General features: G+C 41.8%; 1 protein-coding gene across 1 annotated transcript in view; it reads right to left on the reverse strand.

Annotated features, from left to right (window-relative positions):
• LOC123754467 (glutamate receptor ionotropic, delta-1-like) overlaps window positions 1–21,804 on the reverse strand; it is a 72,867-nt gene that overhangs the window by 34,149 nt on the left and 16,914 nt on the right. Inside the window, exons 2-5 of the mRNA XM_069326589.1 lie at window positions 19,868–19,987; window positions 9,302–9,470; window positions 6,078–6,316; window positions 5,367–5,551 (exon numbers count right to left, since the gene is read on the reverse strand). Of these exons, the coding sequence (XP_069182690.1) occupies window positions 5,367–5,551; window positions 6,078–6,316; window positions 9,302–9,470; window positions 19,868–19,987 (713 nt within the window). The remainder of the gene's footprint in view (window positions 1–5,366; window positions 5,552–6,077; window positions 6,317–9,301; window positions 9,471–19,867; window positions 19,988–21,804) is intronic.

The following is a 21,804-nucleotide window of genomic DNA, read 5'->3' on the forward strand; positions in this document are numbered from 1 at the left end:
AGAATGGCTCTTAATCGAACTGAATGGAAAGCCAAACTACTGAACCCAAATATGTTTGCTTACAAAAAAGGTGTGAGAACCACAGAATGTCTTACCTCCCTCCTGGATCAAATAAATGACAAACCAGGAATCCTAATTTTTCTGACCCTGGAAAAAGCCTTCGAGTTAGCCAATTCTCCAGCAACACTGTGCTGCCTGGTGGATAAGGAAATCAAAGGACAAGCTCTTGCCTTTGCCATAGGAAGTCTGTTCAACAGTGAAGCAAATTTAAATTTCTAAGAAAAACATCCTTCTCAAAGAGGCTTCAAAATAGTACTCCTCATGGAGGAATACTAACCTCCTTCCTTTTCAGCTGTCTCATGGAACAATTCATGAAGTTCAAGTTACCAAAAGCCAAACTGCTTAACTATGCAGACGATTTTGTGGTCATTATCAATGGCAAAGGCGCTAGAAACCATGCACAAAAATGCCTAGACATCAGCAGCAGCGAAGCGGAATGCAAAGCAGTGAAAATAATCAACAATAAATCCAAAGCAATGGCCGTTAAAATGAGAACTCAAAACGTCAGACTCGCAATACAAAGACACGAAATTGATTGGGTTACCTTTTTACAATACCTAAGAGTCAAAATAGACATCATTATAAATTCACTCAAGAAATTGAATATCTTCGGCAACGTTGCAAAGCCATAAACTCAGCTTTGCGCTACCTGACAAGTCTTAGAGATGGTGCATCTCTACAGTACTCAAAATGAACTACGTTCAAGCAGTTAGGTCAATCATTGACAATGCTGCTCCTGCTCTCACATCTCTTAGTGATAACCAGTGGGAGAAACTCGAAGTGTTACAAAAAGATGCCCTCAGAACAATGCTGGAAGAACAAATACGGCGAGTAAATCTATGAATTGAAACCAACTTACCAGCCTTAGAAAGCAGGATCAAACAAAGAAAAGCCATCTTAACAGCAAAACTTGTTGAAACCACCACCAGACTGTCAATCAAAGATAGTATAGCACACACACATCGCTTCAGAGGAAACCTTCAATATAGGACAAGTACATGGACGGATAATCTTGTCAAGATCCTAGAGAAACTGGACATGAGACGGACCATTAGAAACAAACATATCAACACTTTCGGCAGCCTCCCCCATGGGAAGAAACGAGTCTAAAGATAATCATTGAAAGATTACCGGCTATCAAATCAGCTTGTGACTCGCATAGGCTCGAAGAAATCATTGAACAACAAATGGAAACAATCTTCAGACCGACAGAAAATGAAAATGTGCGTTTGTTCAAAATCGCTAATCTCCGAAAGTTCTCCACAGATTGCTTTCAAATTTTCACACAACGTTCCGTACGCATCCGAGCGGGTTTATATGTGCATACTATATAGATGTCACGTTTGTGGCGGGAAAAAACATGCTTTATTGAAAAACTGTGCTTTTTGCGTGTTTATCATAAGAGGGAAATCTTCAAAACCTCTTTGCCGATTGCTTTGAAATTTTAACACAACACTGTATTCGAATAGGCGCGTGTTTTTATATATCTACTAAATACATGCCTCACATGTGACAGGAAAAAAACATTCTTTTTTTGAAAAACAGCGCCATCTGTTGCACGAAAGAGCAACACGCGCTATACTTCTATATATATAAAATGGAAATGTTCGTTCGTTCAAAATCGCTAATCTCCAGAAGTTTTTCACCGATTGCTTTGAAATTTTCACACAACGTTCCATTCGCATCCGAGCAGGTTTTTATATACATACTATAGAAATGTCACATCTGTGATAGGAAAAAAAATAGTTTTTTTTTTTAAACTGTGTTTTTCAAGTGTTTTTCATGTGAGGGAAATCTTCGAAACCTCTTTACCGATTGCTTTCAAATTTTGGCACAATGTTGCATTCAAATCGGCCCATGTTTTTATATACTACTATGTACATGCCTCACCTGTGACAGGAAAAAAACAGGCTTGTTTTGAAAAACAGCGCAATCTGTTGGACATAAGAGCAACACACACTGTATTCTCCAAAAGTTCAAAGTTCATCGTCGATTGCTTTGAAATTTTGACTCAACGTTCTTTTCGAATATTCCCATGTTTTTCAGTACCTACTATATTAATACCACACCTGTAACAGGTAAAAGCAAGTATATATATATATATATATATATATATATATATATATATATATATATATATATATATATATATATATATATATATATATATTGTGACGATAATCTCTTTCAAGAGAGATTGAGCCTGCTCTTCCCTACATAATTCACGTCATTCAAGTACAAGATACTATATTGAAGATACGTCCACCAGTATCGCCAAACGTTTTGCCCAGGAAGCAAAGCGTACCTTGCACCACCAGACACACCGGCTCCCGCCTGCCGTCAACGAGCAAACTACCCATTCTCCGTCTGCCTGCTCCTGATTGCCTGGTGTGTTGCCGCACCTGCACTCACGTCCACTACCTGAGTCGACGTCTGGGCCAGCACACGCCGTACTCCTCAGAATATCTCTGTGCTCTTTGGAGTTGACATCTCTCTCTGGTAGACAAAGCTCTGGCTGACGTGTACTAAGGGAGGTGGCAGCTTAAGCCAGTATTCTCAGCACCTGATTAATATTATTATTATTCTTGCACTTTATTTTGTTTTAGAGTAAATTTTACAGCCATTAATTATTCATGTTGTTTTGTTTGTTGACTTGTTTTGAATTTTACTTAAGCCAAGGGATTGTCTTTGTTCATATCTTGTTTTCTAGAGTAATTAAAATTTCATTGTTTATACTTTGTGTTTTGTGTGTCTTTCCATTACCTTACCACAGACAAACAGGGCAAACAGTTTCTTTTTTTTTCTGTAAATGTGACGAGGCATTGCCCCCTGCCATTGAAACTGCCGAACATCAACACTCCAACACTTTACCGTCACAATATATATATATATATATATATATATATATGTCGTACCTAGTAGCCAGAACTCACTTTTTGGCCAACTATGCAAGGTCTGATTTGCCTAATAAGCCAAGTTTTCCTGAATTAATATATTTTCTCTAATTTTTTTCTTATGAAATGATAAAGCTAACCATTTCATTATGTATGAGGTCAATTTTTTTTTATTGGAGTTAAAATTAACGTAGATATATGACCGAACCTAACCAACCCTACCTAACCTAACCTAACCTATCTTCATAGGTTAGGTTCGGTTAGGTAGCAGAAAAAGTTAGGTTAGGTTAGGTTAGGTAGGTTAGGTAGTCGAAAAAACATTAATTCATGAAAACTTGGCTTATTAGGCAAATCGGGCCTTGAATAGTAGGCTGATAAGTACGTTCTGGCTATTAGGTACGACATATATATATATATATATATATATATATATATATATATATATATATATATATATATATATATATATATATATATATATTAGTATATTTTGGTAGCAGTCTTTCCTGTAGACATATATTATTAAATATGACCGAAAAAGTAAGATTAATAATTCTAACACGAATTTTCTCAATCTTTCGTACATTTCTTTTCACTGTTGGAGGTAAATCAAAAATTAATTCTCCAAAATTCATTTTTATTTCTAGTCTGACGTGACACGAGCGCGTTTCGTAAAACTTATTACATTTTCAAAGACTTTAGTTTACAAATACACAACTGAATAGAACTGATTGATTGATAAAGATTAAGCCACCCAAAAGGTGGCACGGGCATGAATAGCCCGTAAGTGGTGGCCCTTTTAAGCCATTACCAGTATCAAAAGCTGATACTGGAGATCTGTGGAGGTGCGAATGCACCCTGCATGACGGGAGATGTCTCCCTTATGAATGTGTTAAGATGAAGATAAAGCCACCCAAAACGTGGCACGGGCATGAATAGCTCGTAAGTGGTGGCCCTTTTGAGCCATTACCAGTATCAATAGATGATACTAGAGATCTGTGGAGGTGCGACTGCACCCAGCGTGACGTGAATAGAACTTACGCATCTCCGATTTTATATCTACATTTGAGTGAGGTGGATGGGGTGAGGTGGCATTAATAGGGTATTAATTTCATCAACACAAGACAGAACAAGAGGTGGTATTAATAGGGTATTAATTTCATCAACACAAGACAGAACACGAAACAATGGGTATTGAATAGAAGTGTTTGTAGAAAGCCTATTGGTCCATATTTCTTGATGCTTCTATATTGGAGCGGAGTCTTGAGGTGGGTAGAATATAGTTGTGCATTAATTGGCTGTTGATTGCTGGTGTTGACTTCTTGATGTGTAGTGCCTCGCAAACGTCAAGCCGCCTGCTATCGCTGTATCTATCGATGATTTCTGTGTTGTTTACTAGGATTTCTCTGGCGATGGTTTGATTGTGGGAAGAGATTATATGTTCCTTAATGGAGCCCTGTTGCTTATGCATCGTTAAACGCCTAGAAAGAGATGTTGTTGTCTTGCCTATATACTGGGTTTTTTGGAGCTTACAGTCCCCAAGAGGGCATTTGGAGGGATAGACGACGTTAGTCTCTTTTAAAGCGTTCTGTTTTGTGTCTGAAGAGTTTCTCATGAGTAGGCTGAGATCTATCATCATCTACGCTGTATCTATCATCGATAGATACAGCGATAGCAGGCGGCTTGACGTTTGCGAGGCACTACACATCAAGAAGTCAACACCAGCAATCAACAGCCAATTATTGCACAACTATATTCTACCCACCTCAAGACTCCGCTCCAATATAGAAGCATCAAGAAATATGGACCAATAGGCTTTCTACAAATACTTCTATTCAATACCCATTGTTTCTGTTCTGTCTTGTGTTGATACTTTTAATACCCTATTAATATCCCCTCTTGTTCTGTCTTGTGTTAATGCCACATCACCCCTCCCACCTCACTCAAATGTAGATATAAAATCAGAGATACGTAAGTTCTAATCAGTTGTGTATTTGTGAAGTCTTTGAAAATGTAATAAGTTTTACGAAACGCGCCCGTGTCGCGTCAGACTAGAAATAAAAATGAATTTTGGAGAAGTGATTTTTTATTTACCTCCAACAGTGAAGCGTAATGTACGAAAGATTGAGAAAATTCGTGTTAGAATTATTAATCTTACTTTTTCGGTCATATTTAATAATATACGTCTACAGGAAAGACTGCTACCAAAATATACTAATATATATATATATATATATATATATATATATATATATATATATATATATATATATATATATATATATATATATATATATATATATATATATAAATAGAGAGAGAGAGAGATATGCAACTAAAAATGTTAGAAAACCCGGGTTTATCGCTATTAACATTGAAGTAACAAACAAAATTAGTATCAGTAACATATACCCTGCCAGAGACGCTGACGGAGGGGTCTGAAGGCAGGTTTTGAAGGAGCGCGCCAAAACCAAACAGGAGGGAGGAGGTCAGGTCCACACGACGGCCTCCCGCCACCTTCTGCCACGCCCTCTGCAGCAGCCACAGCGTCGCGCCCCACACCACAACACTCACCACCAGCCCCACCCACAGCTCTCCTGAGTGAGGGAGTTTGTTGGTGAATTATTTTCTATAGGTTTATATAGGCTGCATATACAGTTTTATATGATTTAATTGTGTTAATTGAACATGGGATGATAATAAACATCATTATAATATATTCAGAATATATTTATACCTGAGTAAAAATTAAGTGTCTACACCAAGTTTGTTCTCAGTTTACTTATGTTCTCATTTGTTTCTCTCTCTCTCTCTCTCTCTCTCTCTCTCTCTCTCTCTCTCTCTCTCTCTCTCTCTCTCTCTCTCTCTCTCTCTCTCTCTCTCTCTCTCTCTCTCTCTCTCTCTCCCTAACTTAACCTATATAATTAAGTACGCTTTAAAGCTACATCACGAAAGGCATTATGCTCATTGAGGTAACTATAAATGAGTAAGACATACATGCAAGAATAACGCCGTTTAATCATTCACTTAATTACAATATTTAAAGAAGGTATAATCATGCAAGTCTCTGGTTTAACAGATCACATAAAAAGCTTCATCTAAAAAAAAATGCATGAAATCTACCTTTAAATGGCCGAATAAGAGCCAAGTATTTCGGGCGAAGAGTCGGCTTAAGAGAGGCTATCGCAAATGGATCAGAAGGATAGCTCTTTAGATATTCTACTGCCTTGAGGCGCTTTGCCGTCGGTGCTGTAATGGTGGAAAATTCCATTTGCTCTCGCTGGAGGAGACCAATGGTCCCGGTGAAGGTGCCGTTCGTCTCCACTCCCCAGGTGCGGTTCACAGCCTCATGGACATCGAAACTGCCGGTCAATTTGATCAAAATATTTGTTTGGTAGTTGGGAGAAGCGAATATTTGCAGCAGTTACTCTGAATATTTTAATTAACATTTGATATGCTGCATTGATGATAAATTTATGTGCTGAATTTGATGTGTATTTATATAAATTAGATACTCCTTTAGAAATATTAATGCAGTCTTGTCTCTTCTGTTATCTATTTAGTTCATTATATATATATATATATATATATATATATATATATATATATATATATATATATATATATATATATATATATATATATGTCGTACCTAGTAGCCAGAACGCACTTCTCAGCCTACTATGAGATTTGCCTAATAAGCCAAGTTTTCATGAATTAATGTTTTTTCGACTACCTAACCTATCTTTCTCGGCTACCTAACCTAACCTAACTTATAAAGATAGGTTAGGTTAGATTAGGTAGGGTTGGTTAGGTTCGGTCATATATCTACGTTAATTTTAACTCCAATAAAAAAAATTGACCTCATACATAATGAAATGGGTAGCTTTATCATTTCATAAGAAAAAAATTAGAGAAAATATATTAATTCAGGAAAACTTGGCTTATTAGGCAAATCGGGCCTTGCATAGCAGGCCGAGTACGACGTTCTGGCTACTAGTTGTTAGGTTAGGTACAACATATATATATATATATATATATATATATATATATATATATATATATATATATATATATATATATATATATAATTTTTTTTTTAATTTCATTACACAAAAAGGGTTACAACATTGGTTACATGCAAGGTACTAGACTACTTGTCACAAGTTGTATAGCTCCTCCTGCTCCTCAGATGGCGGGCAGGAACCATAGATGCAGTGAGCATTTCCTCTCTGGATCGCCACACTAAGGAACTGAAAGAGAAAACTGGCGGCCTTAGGGTCTCTAGTTATATATATATATATTTCTTTGTATAAGTTTTCATGTAATAAATGTTTGTCTGTTGACAGCAGGTTTTCCTCCTTTCCCGGTGAGGCTTCGTGGATAGTAAGAGAGAGAAACGGTTGCAAACTGATGGACAGAGGTTAGTAACATCTATAAAGGGGATTTAAGGGATCATCCCATGGGAAAGAGAGGGTGGGGGGAGTCACGACAGTTTGTGTGGGTGTATGTATGACCAATAGGCAAGTTTTGAAGCCGTACCCCAAATAAAGGTGAGTTAAACCCCATCTCCAAGTGTATTGCGATACAGGCTGATCTCCCAACTTATTATATGCACTCCAATGTCCATTGTTGATGATTGACGACAGCAGCAAGGTGGCTGCTGTGGTTGATCTTATTTTATCAGGGTGTGGTTGGGGGCCTCAGTTCTCCAGTGAGTAAAGTGTCCAGTTTGTTAAATCCTCTGAACCCCTTGTATTACCCAATTTATTAATTAGAGTGGAAGTGTTTTACATAATAATTGCGTGCCTCTTGAATTATTAACATATTCCCCGGCCGGAGGAGACGTATCCTGGTGGCCACCAACACTGAACAGGTGGTCGCTAGCTACGCACAGTGTATATAGAATTTTTTTTAGGTTATTGACATTTAGAAGCTACCATACCTTAAAGAAGTCCTCTTACCAGATAAGAATACAGTTTCTAACGCAATTCAGATCGTACAGCATATTTATTTAAACCAATTAATCTATTACTTAAAACTCGGAGTTTACTCCTCTGGTAGTGGGCTTGTGGTCATATGTCTATTATTTCATATTGTAAATCGTGACTATATGATTGTCTACAGTCCATGAAGTTTTAGGGTTTAATTCAGAACAGTAAGTCAACATTTAATTCAACACTGTACCATATAAAATGTAAGATCTGAATTTATCAACTAACATTGTGATAAACACCCACTGTGGGAATTGTGAGGAACAAAATAAAACGTATACAGTCCACTAGCCATATAAGTCCATATAAAACAGTCCATATAAAATAATAAATAAATTTTCCACTTAACCCCACACACTTGTCCAGGCTTCCTTACTCCAGCGAATATTTTATGGTTATTTACAAATTTCTCTCTAACTTACACTGAAGTCTTTTTGAAGTATAAAATCAAAGAAGTTTTGTATCGATTAGAAAAATGTAATAAAGCAATCATCACTCTTCTGGCGCAAGTTGACGACATTGTTGTGGAACTGTAATAGGCTGTCAGACACGACTTGCCTTCTCTGATCTGTGGGGCGTCTACCAAGTTTCTTTCTAAATTCTCTGTAGTTCGTTTCTTGAATATTTTCTCCATTTAGTTCTTCAGAATATAATGTAAAATAACGAAATCTGTCTGTAGTTTATGGTTACCAGCTTGACATCTTTGTTGAATATCGACCATATGAAGATTATATAAATATTTGGATGTTTCTCTCTATAACGTTGTGATGATGACCATAGTTGCCATTTATACTATGGTCAATATGTTCCAGCGTCTGAGTGTCTGCCATATTCTTGGATATGTAACTACTACCCTCAACGCTATATGGCTGTAATAATATATTTTAATGGTTCAGAATGTGCATATAGCACCCACTGTTGCCTGCTAGTTCCTGCTAGTCTTCACTGCTTGTACACTCTAGTGGTAGCTTCACATATTCAGTTGTATTTTAAGCTTCAAAAACGTTGTTTAAAGCTTTTCAGTATCTTAAAGTCACCACAAAATGGTAGATAGGAATTTTATGAGATTTGAATGAGAAATCAAGACATACCAGCGGTGTCCAGATATGATGGAAGTCTGAGAAGGAATGTGAGAAAGAATGGTATGGGGGGAGGGGGTTTTGGTTGACTTTTATTTTTATCAAGAGTTGGGGAATGCAATTAGTGTCCATTGTGAAGTTGAACAATGTTGGTTTTCTGAGGCTCCCAATTTATATATGAGCTGCTCACAGATGTTAAAATTTGTATAAGCTCACACAAAGGTGATATAATATATTCATGATCAAACATTTAACACAAGAATAATATTTTTACGTAAAGTTGAGTTTGTGGGCGAAGGTGTGGATGAGCCGGGCATCAAGGGAGTCGGTCAACATGACGGCTGTTCCAGGAGTCTCCCTGACCCGCTGGTAGTCCACGTAAGGGAAGTATGGCGTCGGTGTGGCTATTTTCATCTTATTCCCCGTGAAGTCTTGAAAGCTTTCTGGCGAAGATGGGTTAATCGTGTAAAGGAGGCTTATTTAAAGCATAACATATCTATCACATTAAGAGCCCAGTAGCAATGACCACAGTCAAGGAAGTTGTAATAAAAGCAATAACCACACAGGAGGCAGCTAGATGCACGAGCCAGTTACTGGAAAGGAAAAGAGCTGTAGTAGTGATAGGTGTTAAGGAACAAGAGGGTTCCACAAGGGAAGAATGGAGGTCTAAGGACAAAGCGGCAGTGGCAGGGATATTAAAGGAGATAGGAATGGAAGGGGCTGAAACAGACAAAGAAAAGTTTTCCGGATTGGCCAATACAACAAAGACAAAGACGGGTTGATCAAGGTAGTGCTCAAAAACGAGTGCATCAAAGAGAACATACTAGCAAAAAAGAGCAAACTGAAATATGTAACGAATTACAGACAGGTATTCCTTCAGAGGGACATGACCAGGACAGAGGTAATACAGGCAGCAGATGGAAGGAAAAGGCGCAGGCAGAGGGAAAGGAGCCAGGGAACCTCAACCCCCAACCCAGCAATCCCAGTGGGGAGTGTGGAACCCCCAACCCAGCACTTCGGAAACCCCAGAGGGGACTGCAACATCCCAACTCACCACCCTATAGGTGGGGATTTCCACCATTCCACCCAATTACACCCTCCCTCCCTACCCAGAGTACCCCTTTCCCTCCCACCCCCTGTCTTCCTTCTGCCCCAAGCCGACCCAGACACAAATTTAGTCCTCCATCCCCCACCCCTGTTATAAGCCATCCTCCCCCTGCCCCTCTTCCCCCCCCCCACCCCCACCTCCCTCAGAACCCCTTGTAACTACCCCACAGGAGGATGAGCCTACCCAAGCAGCAATGCCCATGGAACAGCTTCCTGCACTAGTGGGGAGGGTGGGTGAAAATGGATATAGGAAAGTGAGCTTCAAGGTAATGTACTCAAACATCAATGGGATTACCAACAAAGCAAGTGAACGGGCAGAAGGGCGCAAGAAGAAAACCCAGATGTAAGAGGACTCACAGAAACAAAATTGTCAGGAGTCATAACAAATGCTGTGTTTCTAAAGGACTTTAATATAGTAAGGAAAGAGAGAGACGGGAGAGGAGGAGGAGGAGGAGTGGCTCTGCTGATAAGGAAGGACTGGAGTTTTGAAGAGATGGAAATTCCGGGCTGCGACGGATTCAGAGATTACATAACAGGAACTATGACAATGGGTGGACCTAAGATAATAGTGGCAGTCATTTACAACCCTCCATTAAATGACAGAAGACCTAGACAAGAGTTCGACAGAAACAACATGGCTACCATTAACATAATAGAGAGAGCAGCTTCAGTTGCTTGCAGGAATGGATCCAGACTCTTAATCATGGGCGATTTCAACCATGGAAAGATAGACTGGGAGAATGGGGACCCACATGGAGGTGAAGACACATGGAGATCTAAACTTTTGGAAGTGAGTACCAGGAACTTTCTGAGCCAACATGTGAAGGGGCCCACAAGAATGAGAGGAAATGACAAACCAGCTAGACTCGACCTGATTTTCACCTTAAATGGCTCAGAAATAAGGGAAGTCAAATATGAAGCCCCCATAGGAATGAGTGACCACAGTGTATTGATATTTGAGTATCTGGTAGAAGTAGGAATAACCTATCCAAGGATGGGATTGGAAGGAAAAATACTAAATTACCGAAGTGGAAAATATGACGAGATGAGGAACTTCCTAATGGGAATACCATGGGAAACAGAACTCAGAGAAAAGACTGTACAGGATATGATGGATTATGTCACTCTGAAGTGTCAGGAGGCTGCAGACAGGTTTATCCCAGTCCAAAAAGTGAAAAATGAAAAGCAACAGAAGAATCCGTGGTTCAACCAGGAATGTGCAGCAGCGAAGCAATTGAGTAAATGAACATGGCGAAACTACAGGAACAACAGAACACCAGAGAGCAGGGAGAGATACCAGAGGGCCAGAAATGAGTACATCAGAGTGAAGAGAGAAGCAGAGAGGCAGTATGAAAATGACCTCGCGAGTAAAGCTAAGACCCAATCAAAACTGCTCCACAGCCACATCAGCAGGAAAACAGCAGTAAAGGAACAAGTGATGAAACTGGAAAAAGGAGAGAACAGATACACAGAGAACAATAAAGAGGTGTGCGAAGAACTCCACAAGAGATTCCAGGAGGTCTTCACAATAGAACAAGGAGAGGTCCCTGCAATAAATGAGGAGGCAAACCGAACAACCTTGGAGGAATTTTACCTCACCAGTGATGAGGTCAAAAGGAATCTGTTGGAGCTGAATGTGTCGAAGGCTCTTGGGCCTGACAGAATCTCACCGTGGATTCTAAAAGAAGGTGCAGAAGCACTATGTGTACCACTCTCTATGGTGTATAACCGGTCACTGGAAACGGGAGACGTTTCGGAAGGCTGGAAGACAGCTAATGTAGTCCCAATTTACGAAAAGGGTGACAGGCAAGAGGAACTGAACTACAGGCCAGTTTCCCTAACTTGTATACCATGCAAGGTGATGGAGAAGATTGTGAGGAAAAGGCTCGTAGAGCATCTGGAGGGAAACAGCTTTGTAACACACCACCAGCATGGGTTCAGAGATGGTAAATTGTGCCCCACAGGGCTAATATAATTCTATGACCAAGCAACACAAATTAGGCAGGACAGAGAAGGGTAGGCAGACTGCATTTTCTTGGACTGTCAGAAAGCCTTTGACACAGTATCTCACAAAAGGCTGTTACAAAAGTTGGAGCAGCAGGTAGGAGTAAAAGGTAAGGTGCTCCAGTGGATAAGGGAGTATCTAAGCAATAGGAAATAGCGAGTAACGGTGAGGGGGGAGGCATCAGAGTGGCGAGATGTCACCAGCGGAGTCCCACAGGGCTCTGTACTCGAACCCATCCTGTTTCTAGTATATGTAAATGACCTTCCAGAGGGTATAGACTCATTCCTCTCAATGTTTGCTGATGATGCAAAAATTATGAGAAGAATCAAAACAGATGAAGATAGATAGAGACTACAGGACGACCTGCACAAACTGAAGGAATGGTCTAGAAAATGGCTGCTAAAGTTCAACTCAGGAAAGTGTAGAGTAATGAAATTAGGCGAAGAAAGTAGGCGAAGGCGATGGGCTGAACACAAGGTACCATCTGGGAGGTGAAATCCTACAAGAGTCAAATAGAGAGAAAGATCTGGGGGTCGATATCACACCGAACCTATCCCCAGAGGCCCACATCAAAAGGATATCATGAGCGGCATATGCTAGACTGGCCAATATAAGAACTGCCTTAAGAAACCTGTGTAAGGAATCATTCAGGACCCTGAATACCACTTATGTAAGACCAATCCTGGAGTATGCAGCTCCAGCCTGGAGTCCATACCTAGTTAAACACAAGACGAAGTTAGAGAAGATTCAGAGGTATGCCACAAGATTGGTCCCGGAACTGAAAGGAATGAGTTACGAGGAAAGGCTAAAGGAGCTGAACCTCACAACCCTGGAAAACAGAAGAGTAAGGAGAGACATGATAACCACCTACAAAATTCTCAGGGGAATTGACAGGGTGGACAAAGACAAACTCTTTAGCGCGGGTGGAACACGAACAAGGGGACACAGAAGGAAACTTAGTACCCAGATGAGCCACAGAGATGTTAGAAAGATTTTTTTCAGTGTCAGGGTAGATAACAAATGGAATGCATTAAGTAGTGTTGTGGTGGAGGCTGACTCCATACACAGTTTCAAATGTAGATATGATAGAGCCCAATAGGCTCAGGAATCTGTACATCACTTGATTGACAGTTGAGAGGCGGGACCAAAGAGCCAGAGCTCAACCCCCGCAAACACAATTTGGTGAATACAACTTGGTGAGTACATCTTCAATCGAATACTTTGATTAGGTCTGCTGTGTCAGCAACCCGTCCTACTAAAATTACGTCGCTTTTCGCTCGTTTGCCACTATGGTAAAAAATGGACATAATTTGAAATGAATTCGGCTTAGGAAAGTGACGTACTATCCCGTTTTCTATTTGGAGTCCTCCGGCTTACTCGGTTACAGTCGGAGAGGAAACTTTCAATAAACGGTTTTCATGACGTTTTGGAACCTTAGAAGAACTTCTTGCCCTCCTAACCTAACAGAGGACCCTTAACTTGCTGTTTTGGAGAAAAACAATCCAAAATTTAATTTCCATTACTTTTCCATTTTCAAATTACGTCCATTTTCGGCCATATGGGCAAACGGCCAAATTCAGACGTAATTTTTAATAAGACAGGTTGCGTGTTATTACGAGCACTAATTCTTCTCGCAGTCTTGAACAGACAATCTTTAAGTTAATTATATGAAACTCATTTCTTATATTGATTCGATACTGGTGTTCAATATATATGTATGAGAACGTTAAAATTGTATTATGAAAAGTAAGGGTTCTAAGTGTAACATTAAAAATTGATTGCGTATAGTAATACTAATAACTAGGCCAGCACCCGCTGTTGTCCGGTCGGTCTGTCTCTACCATCTGTACACTTATCTATCCATCCGTCTAACTATCCATCTATCCATTTACACATTTATCTATCCATCCATCCCTCTATTTATCCATCTATTCATCTGGCTGTTCATTCATTTTCAGTCCTATCCATCTATCCATTTATTTATCCATATCTATCTATCTCTATCAGTCTATCTATCCATCCATCTATTTTTTCCTCTATTCATATATCCATTCATTTATTGATCCATTTTTTCCATCTATGTATCCATCTACCCATCATCTATCTGCTGTATCTGTCTGTGCCTCTGACTCTTGTCTCTGTCACTGTCTATCTCTGTCTATTTTTCTGTATTTTTTTTCTGTTTCTCTTTGTATCTCTATCAGCCTGTACCTCCTTTTCTGTCTCTACCTCTTTTTTGTTTGTCTTCCCCATCCCCCCCTCTTCCACTCCCCCCCTTGCGCCCTTCCACCCCAGGTTTAGCACCTCGTCACTTTCATAATATATAATATTGGGAGCAATGAAACTACTTAATGTGTTTAAGGAAAAAAAAATTCTGATGATCTCCACCAATAATTTACACTTAACTAGAATTGAATCCGTGAGAATCGAGGAGGTAGGGGAAGGGGTGAATAACTAATTATATTTCTTAAATCATTTAACCTAGGTCTACCCCAACTAGTCTATGTCCAGCCTTTTTCCGCAGATCACTTCCCATGCAAATTTGGGTAAGGCCAGCACCAAGTGTGTGTACCTCTAACTTCTTGTGGACAGACAGACACTCACTTATACTATATGTATTATCGTTTAGTGTCTTCGTATTATTGTTTAATTATTACCGTTTAATTATATTATTATTGGTTAATTGTTTAATGTAGGTTGTCGCTGAAGAGAGGAGACAAGCAGAGAGAAACAAAATAGTTAACCTGAACTGAGACAGGTTCCATGGGTTGTCATAGCCTGGGGGTGGTAATGGAGGACGAGCTCCCACGACCTATAAAAAGCTCTTTTACGGCGTGCGTCTCAAATAGCCTCTAACAACCAACTCCGGGCCTGCCCGGGTGGCTTAGTCTCTAAGTTCGGCGGAACGGCTTTTACTGACGAGAAGGGGTGAGGTCGTGCCTCTGGCGCCTTAAAACCAGCTGCTCCGGGTAGATGGGACTCGACAGTCAAGGAAGGCAGCTTATCTAGGGGGGAAAGAAAACCCTGATTTCAAACCTCTGCCTTGCGGCCATACAAATTATGGGAAAGGCTTTAGGAGTCAACCTTCTTGAGGTTATCTTGAGATGATTTCGGGGCTTAGCGTCCCCGCGGCCCGGTCCTCGACCAGGCCTCCTTTTTGTTACACACCCCCAGGAAGCAGCCCGTAGCAGCTGTCTAACTCCCAGGTACCTATTTACTGCTAGGTAACAGGAGCATCAGGGTGAAAGAAACTTTTTTGCCCATTTGTCTCCGCCTCCACCGGGGATCGAACCCGGAACCTCAGGACTACGAATCCGAAGCGCTGTCCACTCAGCTGTCAGGCACCCCTTTACCTTGAGTAAAAATCCGGAGTTTGAACCCCTAAGGAAGTTCGTTGTTGACCTCAACCTCGTTCTGGCAGCTCCTGCGACATAACCAAGCGTAATGGTGTTTCACTTTCCATTAAACATTTTCAGCAACGAGGAGAGGGGGGACCTGCTGCATGGGTAACAGCTTCACTTTGATTGTGTACATCTCCATATCGATCTACCCAGGCTTTACGCCCTGAAGAGGACACTCCAGCCTCGCCTCATAGCGTCGAACCAACAGGGGAAGCGACAGCCTACTGGTTATACGTCTGCTCGATTGGTGATGAGCGTGACGCCAGAGGTTGCTTCCAATGGTTGGAGGGGTCATCGCGCCCTATTGGGCAGCTACCGCCCACCTCAAACTGGGCAAACCCTTGCCAGTAAGGGGTTGCTTCGCCACGGTCCGTTAACCTCACTGGGGGAATGGAGTTTAGGGTGAAAACCGACAAGCCGACGTACAACTTTGCACCAAGCAATAACAAGCCCAAAAAGAAAATATCAACTTCCCATGGTTGGGCACATAGAACGTCAGGACAATGACACCAGGTTTTTCTGACGACCTCCAAGAAATCAACAACGCTCGAAAAACAGCAGTCATCGATAGGCAGGGAGCCGAGCAGACTGCAAATGGATATCGTTCCTCTCCAAGAGATCAGGCTCTCAGGATTAGAAACTGTGTGAGAGAGAGCCTTCTCCTTCTTCTGGCAAGGAAAACCTCCAAACGAGACCAGAGAACACGGTGTGGGATTCGCCGTCAGGAATGCACTATTAGAACACATCATAACAAAGACGGGGGAACTGGATGAATTTTGTCTCTCCAGCTACACTCCTAAACAAGACCAGTCAGTGTAATTAGTGCATATTCATCAACCCTGACTTCTTCAGCAGAAGTGAATGAAAAATTCTATGATGAACTCATCAGAGTCATAGTGAGAATTTTTGTAAAGGAGCAACTGTTCATCCTCGGCGACTTCAACGCCAGAGTGGGTGCGAATGACAACTCTTGGCCCACTTGCCTGGGTCATTTCGGCATTGAATGGATGAACAAGAACGGGCGACGTCTGCTAGAACTTTGCTGTCTTCATGGTTTCTGTGTAACCAACATTTTCTTCGGCATAAAGCCTCAATACCAAATCTCATATAGACACCCCAGATCCAAGAACTAGCACCAGCTTGACCTGATTCTAACCAGGCGTGCAAGTCTACCCCAGTATCAAAATTACGCGAAGCTACCAGAGTGCTGTCTGTGACACCGACCACTTCTTGGTGTGTAGCAAGGTCAAGATGCAAACAAAGAAGATTCATCACTCGAAAAAGTTGGGCAGATCTCACATTGACAACAGCAAGACCCGTTATCAGGACAAGGTGGAAGATTTTGCACGTGATCTCGAGGAAGCTCTCCCGGGCCCGGCTGGGGCCAACGCCCACAAAATATGGGAGCACTTCAGAGATGCTGTGTTCAATGCTGCCATGTCCACCTTCGGCAAGAAGACCAGCCGATAGGCAGATTAGTTCGAGGCTCTTTCGGAATAACTAACACCAGTCCTCAGAGAGAAGAGAAACGCCTTTGTACCCTACAAAGCCTGCCCAAGTCAGCGCAACTTGCAGATCCTTCGAGCTGTCCGCTGCAAAGTGCAGCAGAGCGCCAGGCGATGCTCCAACGACTATTGGCTCCAACTCTGCTTCCAGATACAGGCAATGTAAAGGGGACGTATGACGGCATCAAACAGGTCCTTGGCCCAATCCTGAAGAAGACCGCCCCCCCCTGAAGTCTGCCACAGGCGATTTATGCGTGATTCAGGACCAGACACTGCAGCAGAAGTGCTGGGTCGAGCACTACTCCGAGCTATACGCCAGGGAGAATGTGGTCACCGAAAATGCCCTGAGCGCCATTGTCTGCCTGTGTAAAAGGAGCTCAACAGCTAACTGACCCTCGAAAATCTCAGGGAAGCCCCTAGATTCCCTTGGTTCTGGCAAAGCTTCTGGAAAAGACGTCATTCTTGCAGAGGTCTTGTAGTGCTTCAAAGGTAACCTACTCATATAGTTGCACGACATCCTCTGCCTCTGCTGGAGAGAAGGAGAGGTGCCACAGAACTTGAATGGTGCCAACAACATCACGCTGAACAAGAATAGAGGTGACAGGGGCAAGTGCAACAATTACCGTGGCATCTCCCTTTTCAGTATTGTTGGAAAGCGGCCTGCTCGAGTCACATTGAAGAGGCTCCAAGTACTTGCAGAGAATCTACCCAGAGTCACAGTTCGGATTCCATGTTAATAGGTCCAGCATCGACATGGGCTTTTCCCTCAGACAACTGCAGGAGAAATGCAGGGAGCAGAAGCGGCCACTCTTCATAGCCTTCATAGAATTGATGAAGGCCTTCAACCTCGTCAGCAGCGAGGGCCTGTTCAAAATTCTTTCAAAGATCGGATGTCCACCCAGGCTCCTCATCATCAACAGATCTTTCCACGAGAACATAAAGGGCACCGCGGTCTTTCACGGATCAACATCAGATGCCTTCAACATCCGAAGCAGAGTAAAGTTGGGTTGCGTTCTGGCTCCAGCCCTATTCGGAACTTTCTTCACAGTTATCCAGAAGCACGCCTTCGGATCTGCCAAAAAAGGCATCTACCTCCTGACTAGGTCGGACGAAAAGCTCTTCAACCTCGCCAGGCTAAGAGCCAAGTCAAAGGTTCGGCTGAGGTGTCTGCGTGACTTCTCTTTTGCCGACGATGCAGCAGTCACGGCCCACTCAGCTGAAGACCTCCAACAGCTCATGACTCACTTCAGCGAGGCCTGCCAGGCTTTCGGACTCACCATCAGCCTGAAGAAAACACAGGTCATGGAGACTAGAAGTGGACTCCACCCCTAACATCGGGATCTCTGATTACAAACTGAAAGTCGTCCACGACTTCGTGCACTTGGGCTTCACAATCTCTGACTCCGTCTCTCTTGACACGGAGCTCAACAAATGCATCAGTATGGCATCTACAACCATGTCCAGAATAACAAAGAGAATATGGACCAGCAATAAGTTTATATGGCAGTGAGTCCTGAACACTCCGCATTCGACAGGAAAGAAAGCGGAATGCATATCACATGCGCTGCCACCGTCACATCTTGAACTTCACCTGGCAGAACTGGGTGACAAACAACAGCGTCCTAGGAAGAGCTAATATCCTCAGCATGTACACAATGATGAAGCGAGTGGGAAGAGTGAAGAGACGAATGATTGTGAAGAGACGAATGCACTGGCTCACGCACGTGATGCAAATGGGCGACGGCAGGATTTTCAAGAGATACGTCAACTCTCCTGTACATAGAGATGACGAAGGGAAAACGTCCAACAGGCAAACTACGGTACAAAGATGTAAGCAAGAGGAACCGGAAAGCTATGGACGTCGATCTTGCAACGTGGAAAACACTGGCAGCAGACCGATCAGACAGGAGGAAATCTGTGCAGAAAGGCCTCTCCAGGTTCGAGGAGACACTTGCCAAGTAATCGGAGGCAAATAGACAGAGATGAAAAGCCGGTAGCCAGGAAGACAGACCAGAATCCGACTTCGCTTGTTCACACTGTGAGATGGATTGACATTCTTTGATTGGCCTCATAAGTAACACCAGACGCTGCACCAGGACTGACATCCTGAGCACAACTCCATAGTCTCTCAAGACTGAAGGGTGCCTACTACTACTCTGAGACACGGTGTAGTGTGAGAAACCTTTGAAGCTGTTGTTGTTTTAGATTCAGCTACTCGAAACAAAAGTTCCAAGTTACATGGCTATTGTCAGCCATAGTGGACTACTGGCTCACGGAAAATTTATGTTTATCTTCCTGAGATCAGTGACCAATGGTGGTTATATTACAAGGATTTATATTACAAGGAATTATATTACAAGGAATTAGTTGAACCTAGTTAAGTTTGTTTTCAAAATATTTAACTGCATAGCCAATGGGCAGTGCCAAAAATAGTCTTTGGCGTCTGAATGTGACCATTACACCTATTCCTTTTCAACTCTGTCGAGCCCGACCAGCCTATATTCATCGTGTACCCCAGACCATTCCCTCTCCCAATATGGTTGAGGCGTCTGGTCTCCAACTTTGAACAGACAAACATTCTCTCTTATAGCGTTAATATTATGCTATTAGTACTTAGCACAACACACGATTCGTCATTAGAAATGTGATTCCTTTGTACAGTTTGTACATTTTAAGATGGTAGAAGAACATTTATGAGAAATTTTTAGATTACAGTTACTGTGATGGTCACTCTTGAGCATTTTCAACCATAATTAAACGTAAAGTTGAGAAGCTAAATGCTGGCAGAGAGCTTTATATAGTTTCTTATAGTGATAGTTTACCTTGGAAGAGGTCGTCCCCGGGAAAGTCGGGTGAGTAGATGTTCAAGTTGGGGAGAAGTTGGACGTCCGGGTCCCCGTTGTTGCAGTACAGACACCTCCGGTACACCCTCACACCCCCGTCTGTTGATGTTGCATGTGTGATTAAAAAACAAATTTAATGGCATCGAGACAAAATGCTGGGAATTGAGCCAAGAATATATGTTTTCAACTGTTAAAACACCATGAACTTTTGATGAGGGAAGGTGATCAGGGGAAAGTGGCAATCCATTACAATTATATAGTACTTAGAAGTGCACATAATAAGGATTTCAGATGGGACAGGGGGAAGGAATTTTTGATGACTCAACCTAAAAATGTATAAATTCCTGTTCATACTCTCCACTCGGATACACTCTAACTGTAGCAAGTTGCTTCAGTAACACTAAATACCAGGCATAAATAGTTGTATTAAAAATAACCTCTCAGGTTCTGATTATAGACGTATTATACAAACATAAATCTAGATTGCTTTAACATATTCCATAGAACTCGTGGACATAGTGAAGTATATTTGACTACAACAACGAGGTGACTTTGAAGTTTAAGAATAATGAGTTTGTTTTTTCATTTGCCATTGTGGGGTAGGCTCGTCTCTTATAATACTATTAACTCCTGCCACACTCGCGAACCATAACGTGTTATGTAGTGAAGAGGTCACAGCCACTCCCGCGGGGTAACTACTCACGAAACGTAAGTGTATCTGAACTGTAGTCAAGAGGTCACCGCTTACCCTGGAGTGATTACTGGAACCATCCTAGTAAACATATTAGTCCAGAGTGGAAAGCTCATTGTTTCAAAATAATACAGGGAAACGGCTATATATTAATAATAATTCATTGTGTCGGGGGACAAGAAGCCAGAGTGTATTCATACACATTAGGCTTATATCAAGGTCCTCCCCTTCCGCCCCACCACCAAGGTCGAATTACTGACCCCGACCAGGATTTAACACCACAACAAACTGACTAACTCCTGGGTACCTACTTCTGCTAGGTAAGCAGGGGCATGACATCTGAGTGGACAGCGCTTCAGATTCGTAGTCCTGAGGTTCCGAGTTCGAACCGCGGTTGAGGAGGAAACAAATGGGCAGAGTTTCTTTCACCCTGATGCACCTGTTTTCCTCTAGCAGTAAATAGGTACCTTTTAGGTAAACAGCTGGTACGGACTGCTTCCTGGGGTTGTGTAACAAAAAGGAGGCCTGGTCGAGGACCGGGCCGCGGGGACGCTAAGCCCTGAAATCCTCTCAAGATAGGTGAACAGGGACATGTATATGAGTGGGATTGGGTGGTAATAAATAGGAGCTGCCTCGTATGGGCTAATAGGCCATCTGAAGTTACCTTCATTCTTATGTTCTTATTAGATTAGTAGATAGGAAATGCGCCGTGCCATTTCTGCCCCTCCCTGGATTCGAACCCGGAATTCTCTATTGTGAGTCGAGAACGAACCCAACTGAACTACCAGGACCTTCTAACATACTCGCAGGTATTTAACTGTGGTTCAAAATAAAGATTGAGGTTGTTATCACATTGTCGTCAGCAGTGTGGTGTCGCTGCACCACGACTGTGGCGGTAGAGGGGCCGCAGTAACCTCTCTCTCCACCTGAACAATAAACCATCTTTCTATACTTTATACTTACAATTATATTTTGGGGCTTGTGTGTATTGAAAAGGGAGAATTGAGATCAGATTTTAACAAAGAGTAATGGAGGTGCAAAATGAATCACGGAACGCAGTTTTATGATGAGTTTTAGCGTCACTCGTGGATTTGTGTTAATCATTTCGATGATGTAAAAAATCGGACCTCAAATTGACCATTCTATTTTCGCCTTCATGACAAAACTTAAAATGCATGAGTACTCTGTTGGAGGTGATTATCAAGGAAGCAACCGGAGATCCCTG

This window comes from Procambarus clarkii, chromosome 18 (assembly GCF_040958095.1).
Source record: "Procambarus clarkii isolate CNS0578487 chromosome 18, FALCON_Pclarkii_2.0, whole genome shotgun sequence".
Classification (NCBI taxonomy): Eukaryota; Metazoa; Arthropoda; class Malacostraca; order Decapoda; family Cambaridae; genus Procambarus; species Procambarus clarkii.